Source organism: Dichomitus squalens (assembly GCF_000275845.1).
Source record: "Dichomitus squalens LYAD-421 SS1 unplaced genomic scaffold DICSQscaffold_33, whole genome shotgun sequence".
In the NCBI taxonomy this organism is placed as follows: domain Eukaryota; kingdom Fungi; phylum Basidiomycota; class Agaricomycetes; order Polyporales; family Polyporaceae; genus Dichomitus; species Dichomitus squalens.
In genome coordinates, this window is record NW_006766915.1 from 98,171 (window position 1) to 111,401 (window position 13,231).

The window sequence follows — 13,231 nt, forward strand, 5'->3', positions numbered from 1 at the left end:
CTTCCTTTACTGCTGATTCGGCATCTGGGTGCTTGTCTACAACGACGAACCTACACTGCTCAGCAATGTGTGAGTGGTCATGTCGCTGCCGTGAGCTATGAAGCTAACCAGAAGCCCAGCGGTCAGTACCCAGATTTCGTGAAGAGATTCTGTACATTAAATTGACTCCGAACCTAGGCAACATTGTCATCCGAGGAAGTTAGGTTATTGCCGACGCAATAGTCATCGGGGTCACATGGAAGGCAACCCGTCACGTGTTTTGTGAGAGATCCATGTCTTTTCTGACCAAAGTTATGTTCACAAACGGCGAGTGTTCTATTCTAGCATCATGCACTGAGATTATGACCGATGGCACACGTGCAGGCACCATATACTTCTTGTAAGCCAATTGTGATCCAACCGAGCACTCGCACTACTAATCGCCAGCAGTGTCCTACTCGTACTCAACGTCCTACACATCACATTCAGTTTCCTCCGGTATGTGGTGGCTCACGATTTCATCACGCTTCCATCGGATACTGACCCATCGAACAAGACTTCCCCTATACACACTCCTTTGACAGAGACGTCATACGTGACTAAGTTCGCCGAGCCGTAGAGTATCTTATTGTCACCCGATTTTGGTCTAGCACTGATTTAGTTCAAATCGTACCGCAGCATCACAGCAATATTGATTTCCCGCTTTATGCTCGACCTGCACGAAACCTATCGAGCGATGGCACATCAAGAGAATTATTCCTCGATTCAGGCCATGGGGTCTTTAAGTTCAGCATTCTTTGAACCCGAAGCTGAGGAAGACTCCCTTGTGGAGGTGGAATGGTCGACCAGCCCCTACATTGAGGAAGATGCCGACTCTGATGTGGTTTAGCTTATCACTGAAAGGAGTGACGGTGAACTTCGGACTTGACTCAAAGCATAGCCGGCGTCTCTTTCACTAGTGTATTAATCTCGCCCATGTGTGGATATGTGGATATGTGGCTGTCACATACGACTGTGAGATATTCGCAATGCATATGATAGTGCGCAAAAGGACGGGTTCCCATCTAACGATTGTCGCAAACACTACATGAGGCGATATGGATCGAAAGGACACTGACGTACCCCTTCCAGGCCATCCTGAGATGACCCGTGCTGCGCTTGTAGCAAGCGGTGGGACCTGGGGTTGCTCTGCGGAAGTCATTTCGTGAACACCCAAGCGAAGTTACACATTGCGAGGAAATTCGCCGAGCGGCGAGGCTATCCGCGAAGCGCAGATCTTCGTGGGGAAGTCCCATGTGGCGTCTAAGTAAGTGGCAAAGGTGGCTTGCAAAGGTCCGAGATTCTATTTGTCCGCGCCGCAGCCGATATGTGGACTCGAGATATGAGTTCTGGTCGTTCGCAAGATTGACGCCTAGCGCTTAGTCCGTGAATCGTCTCCTGGGAGATTCTGATAGGTCATAAGCATGCTCCGTATAGGGTGGCAGGGAGAACCCTACTTGACATATTCACGCCGCTTAGCGACTGTGTGCCCATGAACTGCATGTGAATCCCGCTCAATCGGTTTGGTCCGCCACGAGGATATAGCGCTCGTAAGACAAAACAAGGAACTCTCGCGAATGCTGTTTCTTCGTGCTGCGCATCGCGCATCGGGGGCTATCTTTTTGTGGCCATTGGATCAATATACTCGCCGTCATGCGTAAAGGGAGACTATACAAGATATCGTTTGGGCTACCACATGCGTAGTTGACGCCCGGAGCGCAAAGGGAGGACCTTCCGTGGCGTGGGGTCAAAGCATAGGCTCGGTCAAAGCGTGAGCCACAAAGCTTCGACGGCCGATCGCATCAACGGCGTTCCTCTACAAAGCGCTGTTGCGCCGAAAGGTATTTGAGCGAGTGCCTGCATGAACGAGAGAGCAACATACCTCAACTCCTCCTTCAACCCTTCCGTCCAGCAGAGCAAGCCTCCTTTTCCAACCCTTGCACAAGCAGTAAGTGGTCTTAATCAGACGAGCGAAAGCACAAATTTGACGACAGTTAACTAGAAATGCGAACCAGAGCGTCGACAGCGAACGAAAACCACCACCAGCAGGTCGCCGGCCGCACCGCCGGTCTCACCACCCTCTCAAGGCAGGATGTAGAGGATGACCTATCCTCCATCGATGGCTCCGCTCTCACCGACGACGACGGTGACACTGTGATGGGCGACGATGAAAGTATGATGGGCGACGACGACGAGCGTCCGCAGACACCACCCCGCTTTGGCTCCTACGACCCCGGCTCGGTCCTCCTGACCCCCAACAAGAACAAGCCGCGCGGTCAGAGCCACGCGCAGCCCGCGGATGACGGACTTCGCCACTCCAACCACGGCACTCGCAACATCAACGACCGCGTTGCCTTCCTGCGCGACCCCTCGCTCGCAGTCATCTCCCAGCCAGCGGCGCCGAATGGCGAGGGCGAGGAGAGACCAGCGACCGACCGCAAGCACAACAAGAACAAGCGACTGGTCTTCAAGGAAGAGCCTTCTGTGCACCTCATTCCCGCCCGTTCCTCCAGCGACGAGAACAGTGAGCCCGGGCCGTCGGAACCACAGGCCGGGCCATCCACTTCCGACGGCTCTCGCGCCTCCCAGGAGGATGGCGGCGGATTCACATCGGAGTGGAACGGTTCTGTGCGCTGGTACCACGACGATCACGGAACCTTCGTACGCGACGGCTCGCTCCCTCCAGAGTACTACTCTCACTGGGGGTTCCCGAGGGAGTTGCAGCCTCCGCGCGCCGACTCCTTGCAGCGCCCGCCCGAGCGGTCGCCTCCGCCGCGCCTCCAGAGGACGGACACCGAACTAGTCATCGACGAACCTCAGCCGTCGCGCCAGGCCCAGCGCGCGCAACCGGCGCGTCGTGCACCCGGAGCGCAGCCGATCGCCCGAGAGCAGTCGATCATCCTAGAGCGGGCTCCCACTTCTCGCAAGAAGCAGAAGGATGCGCAACAGCTGCCTACCCCGAGGCGGAGTGAGAGGATCAGGATCCGCATGCTCACAGCACGCCAGTAAGAAGGTAGAAGGGACACGTTTGAGCTCCGTGATTTAGTGTATTCGAGGTCTAATCAGCGTCCGAGTCTGTTGTTGTATCATCACCACCACCCAGTATGCCCCATGTATGTATGACTCACATGTGTATATGCCTGTTCTTCACCTCAATTTATATGACCTTATATTCTCCGACCTAACAAAACGCGCGCCGTACAGTTGACCCCGAGACGCAGGCGTGGATAGCATTGAGATGATACCAAATATGCGGCCAACTTAGCCTTCTACACCTGTGGATGGCGATGCGAGTAGCACCATGTCCGATGAGACTCACATGGGTTGCAGCGCAGAAACTCGTTGTTGAGCGTAGCCGGTGTCAGCTCAGATCAGGAATGGTTTTGCAGACGACGAGTCCGTCCTCGACATCGTCGTGGTGCGGCTGTAGGGCGCCCGGCGTGGCACCGAATGGCGCGCTCGGCAAAGGCCGACGGAGCCGGAGACCGAGCATTGCCGTTGCTCGCGATTCTTGTCGTCCTCCACATCGTTGACCACTGTCCTCCATGCCCTCACCACCAAAGCCTTGGGAGAGGGGCGGCGCCGCGGTGACGGCCGCCCCCGCCACGACTACAGCAACGCCTGCGGCGACAACGGCTGCGCCAGGAGCGACCACAGCGCCCTCTACCTCCGCACCCCCCTCGGTCCCCACACGACCCGCCGCATTCTCCACAGGAACCTCACCCGCGCTGCCGACCACGAATCCCGCTTTGGCCAGCTCCTTCTCATCACCTTACTCGTCTGTCTCTCCTTACCGCTACGGCTCCACACTTGGTTCGCCATATGGCATGAATAGCATGTATGGCGGCATGGGATACGGAGGCTACGGTGGTTACGGCGGTGGCTATGGCGGCGGCTACGGCATGAACAGCATGTACGGAGGCATGCCAGGGATGTACAGCGGGATGCCAGGCCCAGGAGGTCCCTTCGACCCCAACAACCCCTCTCTCTCCCAATCACTCGAATCTACCACCCAGCATACCTTCGCACTCCTGCACTCCATCGTTCAGACGTTCACTGGCGTCGCGCAGATGCTCGAAAGCACGTTCATGGCCACCCATTCTTCTTTCTTTGCCATGGTCGGCGTCGTCGAGCAGTTCGGCCAGCTCCGCAACGCCCTGGGCAGTGTCCTCGGTCTCTTCGGGCTCGTACGATGGATGCGCGAACTGCTCACCGGGCGGTCATCCCCGCAGGGTGCGATGCGCGGCGAGTTCCGCGACTTCATCAACGGGCGGCCCGTACAAGGCCCGCAACCACAGGCCCCGAAGGCGAGCAAGAAGCCCCTCATCATCTTCCTGCTCGCGATATTCGGCGTGCCGTATGCGATGCACAAGCTCATCAAGATCCTGACGGAGCGGCAGCAGGCGCAGATGGCGGCGGGACAGATTCAAGGACCCCTGCCTCCCTTGGACCCGTCGCAGCTCACGTTCGCGAGGGCGCTCTATCCGTTTGAGGCAAGCTCGCAGGCGGAGCTGTCGCTGAAGGAGAACGAGATCGTCGCGATTATGGGAAAGCTTGACCCTGCCACTGGTGCGGAGGTAGATCCCAGGATCGAGGTGCGTAGCTGTCTCTCGTCTGTCTCTGGAGCACCGCTGATCCTGGCGATACAGGTTGAGGGAAGTGAGTGGTGGAAGGGCAGGACAAGAGATGGGAGGGAAGGCTGGTTCCCGAAGAAATGGGTACAGGTGCTCGAGAGGAGGAAACCGATCGAAAACGGGGAGTCGAAGAAGGTTGAGTGAGCGAGTTCTCTTGACCTCTTTCCCACTTCTTGCAGTACGTTGTGTTGTTCGCGATATCTGTCCTCCTTCCTGCTCAGCGTTAGATTCGCACCCCCGTTCCTTTGACCTTCCCCGTTTAGTGCAGTCGCTTATTTTGTTTCTCCGTACGCTACATAATTCAGGGGACGGACAGCCAGTCTATCACGGTGTACGATGTAGTTTACTCCAGGATGAATATCTGATTTCGACGGAATTGGATATTTTATGTCGTATACGCATTGGTCGACGGCAATTTCTCTGCATTTCAGACCTCGGGTAGGCGATCAGAACGATCCTTGCCGAGCCCGAGTTGACCCAGGCTCCCTGATTGTCGTTCGTGATCGTCCAGTAATGCAACCCGCTTGGCGGTGATGATCTTGAAGCTCAACCAGCTACATGTACATAGATAGAGACCTATTGCGAACCCGTCTTCGTTACATACATGACTAACTATCCAAGCGGAGAAAGCGAGCAGTGGGTATGGTGGTTACAAACTTCGTGGAGAGTCACGTGGCGCAGGGAAACGGAGAGACACAGTTCGCCCTGAGCAAAATTCGCCACTTGTAGGCTCTTGTAACCCACCTTGCTTGCAATTGATGACCCTATGGGCACCAGGGACGTGGTCTTGTGCCCCCAGACATGGAAAAACAGTCTTCCAGGCCCGCCTAAGTCCGCGCAGAGACCTGCAGGTCGGTAGCGATGGAGTAGGCAGGACCCGCAGTGACACGTGTCCCTCAAGCGAGACAAAAGCTGCAAACAACAAGGGCGACTCGGATTCGGAGACAAGTAGGATATTAAGCCCTGCGGGCCGTGATGGAAATACTAGGCGGTAACTTTAAGCAGGGGTATATAAGGCCACCTTGACGCCGGCCTGTTAACGCTTCATCGAAGACGGCCATGAATTCTTCCAACCACTACGCCTGAGCATCCTACCTGCTTTCCCTCCCTTTCCTGCCATCGTCTCCATCGACCCCCTAACCAGCGGTCAAACCCGTCTCTGGGCCTCCTCGTGGAATCGCTCTGAATTGGGACTGGGGCAACACAACGTGATGATACGCAGATTTCCACGTTGAGAGTCGAACGATCAAGGTGTACTCACAAGGTCTCCCTCTACGTCTCGGAAAACTATGCACCTTCTGCACACACATGGGTTCCGTTGCGCCACTGCTATGATATCTTCACAATGCCAGAAGCCCTTAACAACGTTGACTGGAGTTGGTTGGTCCCGAGCGGAGGGGAACTGAAGGCCTTGTCCGGTAAGTCCATCGGGTTTCACAAGTCACTGAGCTTCATTATCAGATACCTCCAAGCTCGGAGATATGGAATGCGTACCGCTTGCAGGTAGGGCCACCGTCGGTGTGCTACTGGAATACCGTCGTAAGCGACGCTTCGGGATAAACGCCCAGGACAATAAACCTGTGGCCGCCCGGGGTCGCTGACTATGGTGCGTACCTTATTAGATGCTACTATACGTTATCCACAGGAAGTCTAAGACAAGCCGATAGCCGGACCCAAGTGAACATGTTGATGGGTGACATTACTCCTGTTATGCACGCGTCCATGTGAAATTGGCTGCATACTCTGATTTCGTGATTAGAGCAGACGGCCTCTGGAGTGCATGTTGACTTCTGGGAGATGCGTGTACCGATGCATACTTGCGAAGCGGTTTGCCTGTGTTCAACGAGATCAGCCCCAAACATGTCGTGGTTAGACGTGCCGTATCGGAACACACTTACATATTCAAGGGCACCACCTGCCTGCACGAGTCTAGAGGATGTCAGGGACAGGCGTGGGCAAGTCTACAAAGGTTTGTGCCAGTAAGCAGGTAGGCTAATTGAGCATCAGGCAATCTTGGCTCACCTTTTGCGTGTAGACGTGGAACCGGCCTCCATTTCGCATGGACTGGGAAATCTGGCTTTTGACAGAGCGTAGACGTTCTAGAGGTATCGTGCGCTCTGAAGGGCATTCCTCGTGCATACGAATGGCGATGTTCGGCGGGTGGATGGAACCCATCAATCGCGTCTTCCACACAGTCTCCTTTCAACGGGGAGCTCAATGCTTGCACCACACGCGAATATGAAGTACTGACCGGTCCGCGCACTGATCCGTCATGGATGAGAGGTTCACGGCAGAGCCAGCCGCTCATGGCGCGCCGCCTTCTGAGGCCAGCTGCATCGCAATGTCGTAACTGCTAGGTGCGTCAAATGTGAGTTACGACCACTATGCTCACATATCCTCGTCGAGCACGCCGCTGCCCATTGCACCCAGTGAGCGGTTGGTCCGTCCCCCTGCGGTACGTCCCCTGTCTCCTTCAGTTCGGGTCCCACATCGTCTTCTGTTTGGTCTTTTGGAATGGCAGCATGCACTCACCTGCATCCCAAGCAGTCCTTGAGAAGCTAACATCGTCCACTTTCTGCTGCAGCGTGTGTCAAGCGTCTTCTATAATTCCAACTTCATCAGTGTGGAGCGTGTCAGAAACACAATTGCGTGCAGACCTCCTATACCGGTACTTGGTATTGTGGCGTAAGAATGGACATGTTGCGATCCTATATAGGCCGAACACATACCGTTGCATTCTTCGCGTCTTCGTCTTGGCTCTCTGTGTTATGCTGGCCTATACTCTCTCGGTGCTGTGGCTCGTTAGTTCTATGCATGAACTCCAATCTGGCTGTTAGCTAGTGGGGAAACACAGACGATAGATATTCATCCAATGTCAGTGCCTGTCATGGAGTTCTTGCTAGTCTTGGGGGTGCAGCTGCCGAAGGGCGTAGAATGGTTCTCAAGGTGAGTGATATGTCGGTAAGCTGACAATCAATCGAGTGAAAATGAGTGGCTTACGCGTCATGAACTGAGGCCGTAGGAGGCGAAAGACTCAGTGGCATCTTGCTTGTGTAGGTGAGCGAGGGTACTGATGTGTTCGACCGACAGGTTATGAGCGCGTGGGCGCCCTCACTGTTGAAGGGCAACGGACACATGTCCCACAAGACGGCCGCAACCACGGATACCTGGTCGCAGGTGAGTCTTGACGTTGAGGTTGAACAGGAGCGCTTCGTGTCGAGCCGTTGATCCGGAGCAAGGTGTGGTTGGGCGGCTGTGGCTAAGACTTGTCCTGGTCGATCCTCTGGGTCTTCGGTAGGTCTACGTCGCGATTGACTGAATGCAGGGGAACGAGTGATGCAAGGCGACGGGCGTCGGACGCGTCTTGGTCGACACACGTTTGTTGAGAAGGACGCGTCCGGTGCGTGACCGTGGAGGGCCGGACGGATCACCCGTCGGCAAGGTCTAGTCTCCAGTCATAGTCACAGGCATGTCTACGGCTGGAGATGAGACAAAGGATGAAAGGGAAACCTATTGTGCACGCGCTTGGGCAAATAACTTGGATAAACGGTGCAAAGCGGACTCCGCGGATGACTGAGGGCGCTTACCTATGCAGGCCAAAGCGTGCCGGCGAGCGCCGCACAATATGACGATGACGGCTTCGCACTGCGTCGCGCACCAAAATAAATCTGACAGTGGACGCAGGAACTCATGAGCTCATCGGCGACGTTGAACAGATGCCGAGCACGAGCGTGCAGAGAAGTATATTTCGTTTTCAACGGGAGAGGTTGGGGGCGACATCGCCTCGAAATCTGGGGGGAATCCCTGGCGATTGTATCGCTTCCTGGCGCCTCGTGCTGCTCGCCCATTATGAACATAACATAATCAACTACGGTCTCCGCTATCTCAACATATAAATTCCATCTCCTAGCCACGACTAGACTCTTCCTCTAACTCCCATATCCCCTTTTCCCTGCGGTTCCATCCACTCTCGTCTACCGGCCGCAAGATGTCCTACGACCACAACGACTTCACCCACTCCGACGACGATTTCATCCAGGATCTCGTCGCCGCCGGCTTCATCTTGGCAGAACGTGATGAGTCGCTCCAGCAAGGCGGGGAAGACCCCCAGAGCTCCTCGCATGCGAGAGAGGACGCGAGCCAGGTGAGCTGTTACACGCAGCCGATAGCTTCTCAGATACTCATCATCCTGCGGGGCAACTACGACCAACCCTCACACGTCTTCCAGCTTCGAATAAGCACTCCCGCCCCTACCCCCACCCTCCCGGCACACTCCTCGCCCGCCACGCCACCCGCTACGGTGGCTTCGTTCGCTTCGACGGCGCCCCTCTGCGACGCCTCACCAGTCCCTGTGGCCCCAGGCCAGCTCCCTGATCTGCCTCCATCTCCCGCCTCCACCCCCGCTAATGACGACGATGAAGACGACAAGGAGAATTCCGCTGCGCCTCTCCCGTCCGGTCCTCAAGCCCTTCGTTCCGACAAGGGCAAGGGCAAGGAAGTGGCTGCATCACCGTCTCCCCTCCCGACCCCACCCGCAAGGCCCGCCAAACGTTGCCGGGCGGACCACGCTGGTGGCTCGAACGCGGATCAGATGGTCTCCCGTAAGAGGGCCCGAAAGGGAACGGACAGGCCCGCTCCCACTCCTCCTGAGCCCGAGGCTCTCGACGAAGACACGGGGAAACCATGTCCCTACCTGGTCTCTCGGCACTCGCAGCTCACCTGTGGCGTGCGCGGCTGCAGTGAAGTCCTCAAGGTCTCGGGGCTCTCTGCCGCTCGCGCCCACTTCCGGGAACACTTTGCTGGTGATTCATCGCCAAGCCTCGGTACTCCGGGTCCCAGCCGACCCAGGAAGACCACAGTCGCTCAATACCCCGACTACGGCACCGAGGTGAAGTGCCCATGGGGTGGCTGCCACGACCACTTCACTCTGGAGCACATGCAGCTCAACCGGCACTTGGAGGAGGATCATTTCGGGATTCGGTATGAGTGCCCGCATTGTGGCCAGGAGTTCATGCGTCAGACCTATCTGACGACGAATCATATGAAGAAATGTGGCGTAAGTGGTTTCAAGTCGTCGGGTGGTGTCAGCTCAATTTCTCACGTGCATTGTCAGAAATCGTCCCGCCGCAAGGGAAAGGGTCGCAAGGGAAAGAGTCGCAAGGGAAAGGGTCGCGACTCGCGAGGTGAGGGAAGTAGCCGGGACCCCGCATGATCTCCTTTCGTTGCCATTTCTCTTTGACAGTACCGCACCACTTAACGTGGTGATGCCGTCTCGTCGATATGTCCAGTTTGCTATTCACGCTTGCGCCCCACTTCCTGCTCCTCGCTTTCATTGTCCCTTTGTTTCACTTAACTTATCATTATGTATGCCGTTATCGAAAGGATGGAAGGATCGCTAGCCTCTCATCCGGTCTGTTCACTCAGTCATGTTATTGTACTCCTTCATAACATGTTGTCGCAATTCCCTCCGCGCTTTCTCATGAGCATCACAACAATGCTTAAGGATGATTGGATCATGTGTGATAACCAACTATAGTGTGTCTCTGAGCATTCTGTCTCGACACGGCGGGCAAAGCGCCAGGCTCCAAGCAGGGAAATTTGTGCAGCATTTATAGGCAATGCAACCTGGCCCTAGCATTTCCAGTGGGCCTTTGTATCCCTCTTTGTCATTTGGGTAATCTTATGGGCACGTTGCATCGCCCGTATGTTCAGCGTAGATTTCCTCACCTGGACCATCGCGCTTTGCCTGCCGTGCGACGTCGTCGTAGACATCAAGTCCGATATCACCTCCAAGGGTGCCCGGCTCGCCCAAAACGCCTCATCCCCATATGGCTCTCAGAGTTCGCTGTCTTCTGCGTGTAGATTATGATATATTGCACCAGGCCAGGATACCGAACCCCGGGTCACGCAGTTGTCTCAATAATGGTGGGGAGATCCAAACTCAGCGGGACACGCGGCAGAGTAGCGCCGCCTCAGGCGGACCCCCTCGGCTAGATTCCCTCTGGTCCCCTCTTAAGCCTCGACTAGCGCTACCCCGAGGTCGCACCCTCGTCCTTTCCTCTTCCCCCCGTCGACGACCTGTCGCTATCATCCCCAACATCTACTCACCTAACATCTACCCGTCCTACATCTACCCATCCTACATCCACCCATCCAACATGAGCACCACCACTGTCGTCGCGGCTCAGAACCCCCCACTGAGGCCGATCCTCTTGCACCCCGCACCCACTGCCGACACGACCGCCCCCGCCACCAGCGCGACTTCCCCGGCCAACACAACCCGGGTGACCATCGCGGACCCGGGGCCTGCGCAACTCCCCACCACCCCGCGCCGCGTCAGCCCCCGGACTGCTAGTCCTCCTCCGGCACCGACCACCACCACCACCACCACCACCGGCCCCGAGCGACGAGCACGTCGCGCAAGCCAAGCAGAGCGGGCCGCACAACGCCTCACCCCAAACGGGGCTCTTCGTCCGGGAGCGCGTCCGCGTCGCCGCCGCCGCCGGCCTAACCAAGACCCCAACGCGGAGAACGTCGCGGCCCTCGCAGGGGCTGTCCGGGAGGCCGAGGAGCGTGCTAGTGCGCACGCTGACTTTTTGTACGCCGTGTACAGCGGCGACCCGCACGTGTGGTCGCCATCGTCCTACCCTGCGAACTGGGCCGGGTCTGACGACCGGGTCCGACTCGCTGAGAGGCAGGTGTGATGCGCGATCGCGATGTGGGGTGCCACTCTGCGCCGTTACTACCTGGTAGTCGTGCAGCTAGGCAGTTTACACGTCAATGGATGGAGCCACCAGAAAATGCGCACGTACCATTTTGATTTTTATACGTCTCAATTATAGTGGAGAGCCCTCCCTATACCTCGCTGTCCAATGTAGTAGTCAGCAACGAATCACGTAGTATCGTCCAGCTGTACTCCGTAGCTCCACACACATCTATTCCAATGTTTATTAACGACGTTCTTATGTAGCATCCTTCTCGTGTATATACTCACCTTCACCTCTCTATTTCCCTCAACGTTCGTTTACGAAGGTCCAGATCTGCATTCATGCTCGCATCTTACTCGTCTTTGTGCATCATACTGGTGCTCGTCGCCACCACTCAGCACACAGACATCGTCACGAGACTGATTGATAATAGGCCGGCGGGCGAAAGCAAAGGCTGGTGCCACACCCGGTATCAACATTGGTAGCGGCGACCACCTCTTGAAGTATAACTCACATCGAAGCTATGATCAAGTATTTTCCATAGTCCTCATCTATCCAGCGCACCGTGCGCTTTCATGGTCGTGCATTTCGATTTTAAGGTGCCCCTGGACGACGCGATTTCTCCGGGGCGACGTAACCCTATCGAGAGCCTGGCAACAGATACTTGGACTTAGGTACACTCTCCATGTAACGCGAGAAGGAACAGGTGAATCTATATACGCATGGTTGAATCACTATTACAGTACGATACGAGTCCAAGATCCGATGGTACGACCGAGCGGCAGGTGTTCACATGGCGCCTTCGCTCCTAGATATGATGTACCTGCACACTCAATGAGCACAACTCCTGTAAATGAGACTGTTTGTGCAGGGGCATACCATGCGTGAAGGACACCGGGTATCCACCCAAGGATCCACAAGAGGATGTTGATCCAGAAATCTGTTCGAGGCGTTCATATATTAACCTCGCAGTTCATATCAACGCACGGCATGACGAACCTGCTTTCAATCCTCTCTCTTTATGATGCGAATGTCAGCAGATATGCGAAATGGAGGATGGATTTACTCGGCGAACTCACTGAAGAATACAGACAAGGGAGGGATGAAACTGGCAGACGATGACGTCAGGGCGCCTGCAGCAGCGATCCAGCAAGCTGTAATATGACTTACATGGCGAGGAAGTACAGGATAACGTCGCTGGTCGGGGACACCTTGTCGGCCATAGTTGATGTCTTCGCTCGTGATGGCGGAGGGGTCCGTCTGTTAGTGCGTGGGTCGTGAAGGTCGTGGAGATGAAAGCCGCGACTCGCGGGAGCGCCTTGATATACCACAGGGCCTGCGGAGCCTAACCATTTGCGCGTGTCCCATGCCGAATTGGGCGGGGGCCACATGGCTGCGATGACTCAGTTAGAGGGTCGAGAGGGCCTCGGACCTTCGTGCCTACGACGTCATACAAAATACGAGAATGCACGCCTTGCTTCACTAAGCGCCAGACAAACCGGATCCGAGAGTACTCGTGAAGCAATTGATGATTACAAGCGTCATCGTCGGAACGATCGGCAACTGCAAAAATCATGTGTACATTCTGCGATTACTGTACTTTAGCTCACCAGTATAGCCCCTGCATATAAGATACAGGTGTAGGATCGGACCGATGAGTGTCGTCGCTTATCGACCCCTAGTAAGCCCGCCATCGTATGAGAGACATTTCTCGCCGTGACGTTGCAGGGAGGCAATGTGTCGATCTCATCTAGCTTCATCGCGAATCATACCTCACTATCTTGGGCGTGCCCAGGTCACGACAATTGCACTCCATCATGGCATCGCGGGTGGAGATGGAACAAGATGAGCTCGGTCGTGGCATTTCCGTAG

The 13,231-nt window shown here is 55.8% G+C and overlaps 5 protein-coding genes across 5 annotated transcripts; 4 read left to right on the forward strand and 1 right to left on the reverse strand.

Moving 5' to 3' along the window:
- Positions 1–2,022: 2,022 nt before the first annotated feature.
- Positions 2,023–3,027, forward strand: DICSQDRAFT_172461 (uncharacterized protein; the record flags this gene model as incomplete). The annotated part of the gene is made up of 1 exon (XM_007368204.1): positions 2,023–3,027. One exon carries the CDS (start codon positions 2,023–2,025, stop codon positions 3,025–3,027), a length of 1,005 nt encoding a protein of 334 aa, XP_007368266.1.
- A 519-nt stretch (positions 3,028–3,546) lies between these two features.
- Positions 3,547–5,065, forward strand: DICSQDRAFT_156493 (uncharacterized protein). Its single transcript, XM_007368205.1, has 2 exons — positions 3,547–4,613; positions 4,668–5,065. Exons 1-2 carry the CDS (start codon positions 3,564–3,566, stop codon positions 4,794–4,796), a joined length of 1,179 nt encoding a protein of 392 aa, XP_007368267.1. The 5' UTR covers positions 3,547–3,563; the 3' UTR covers positions 4,797–5,065.
- Positions 5,066–5,736: 671 nt separating this feature from the next.
- On the forward strand, positions 5,737–6,505 carry DICSQDRAFT_138861 (uncharacterized protein). Its single transcript, XM_007368206.1, has 2 exons — positions 5,737–6,258; positions 6,320–6,505. The coding sequence occupies exon 1, from the start codon at positions 5,998–6,000 to the stop codon at positions 6,157–6,159; it is 162 nt and encodes a 53-aa protein (XP_007368268.1). The 5' UTR covers positions 5,737–5,997; the 3' UTR covers positions 6,160–6,258; positions 6,320–6,505.
- A 2,135-nt stretch (positions 6,506–8,640) lies between these two features.
- Positions 8,641–11,356, forward strand: DICSQDRAFT_182211 (uncharacterized protein; the record flags this gene model as incomplete). Its single annotated transcript, XM_007368207.1, has 3 exons — positions 8,641–9,708; positions 9,766–9,835; positions 10,680–11,356. The coding sequence occupies 3 exons, from the start codon at positions 8,641–8,643 to the stop codon at positions 11,354–11,356; spliced, it is 1,815 nt and encodes a 604-aa protein (XP_007368269.1).
- Positions 11,357–12,148: 792 nt separating this feature from the next.
- Positions 12,149–12,582, reverse strand: DICSQDRAFT_172464 (uncharacterized protein; the record flags this gene model as incomplete). The annotated part of the gene is made up of 5 exons (XM_007368208.1): positions 12,149–12,182; positions 12,239–12,299; positions 12,359–12,376; positions 12,439–12,467; positions 12,530–12,582. The coding sequence occupies 5 exons, from the start codon at positions 12,580–12,582 to the stop codon at positions 12,149–12,151; spliced, it is 195 nt and encodes a 64-aa protein (XP_007368270.1).
- Between the last annotated feature and the right edge of the window lie 649 nt (positions 12,583–13,231).

Bases quoted from the DNA above. Each gene is read 5' to 3' on its own strand.
- DICSQDRAFT_138861 (XM_007368206.1), top strand. From the start codon at position 5,998: ATGCCAGAAGCCCTTAACAACGTTGACTGGAGTTGGTTGGTCCCGAGC.
- DICSQDRAFT_156493 (XM_007368205.1), top strand. From the start codon at position 3,564: ATGCCCTCACCACCAAAGCCTTGGGAGAGGGGCGGCGCCGCGGTGACG. The intron at 4,614-4,667 runs GTGCGTAGCTGT...CTGGCGATACAG, and splicing joins AGGTAGATCCCAGGATCGAG to GTTGAGGGAAGTGAGTGGTG.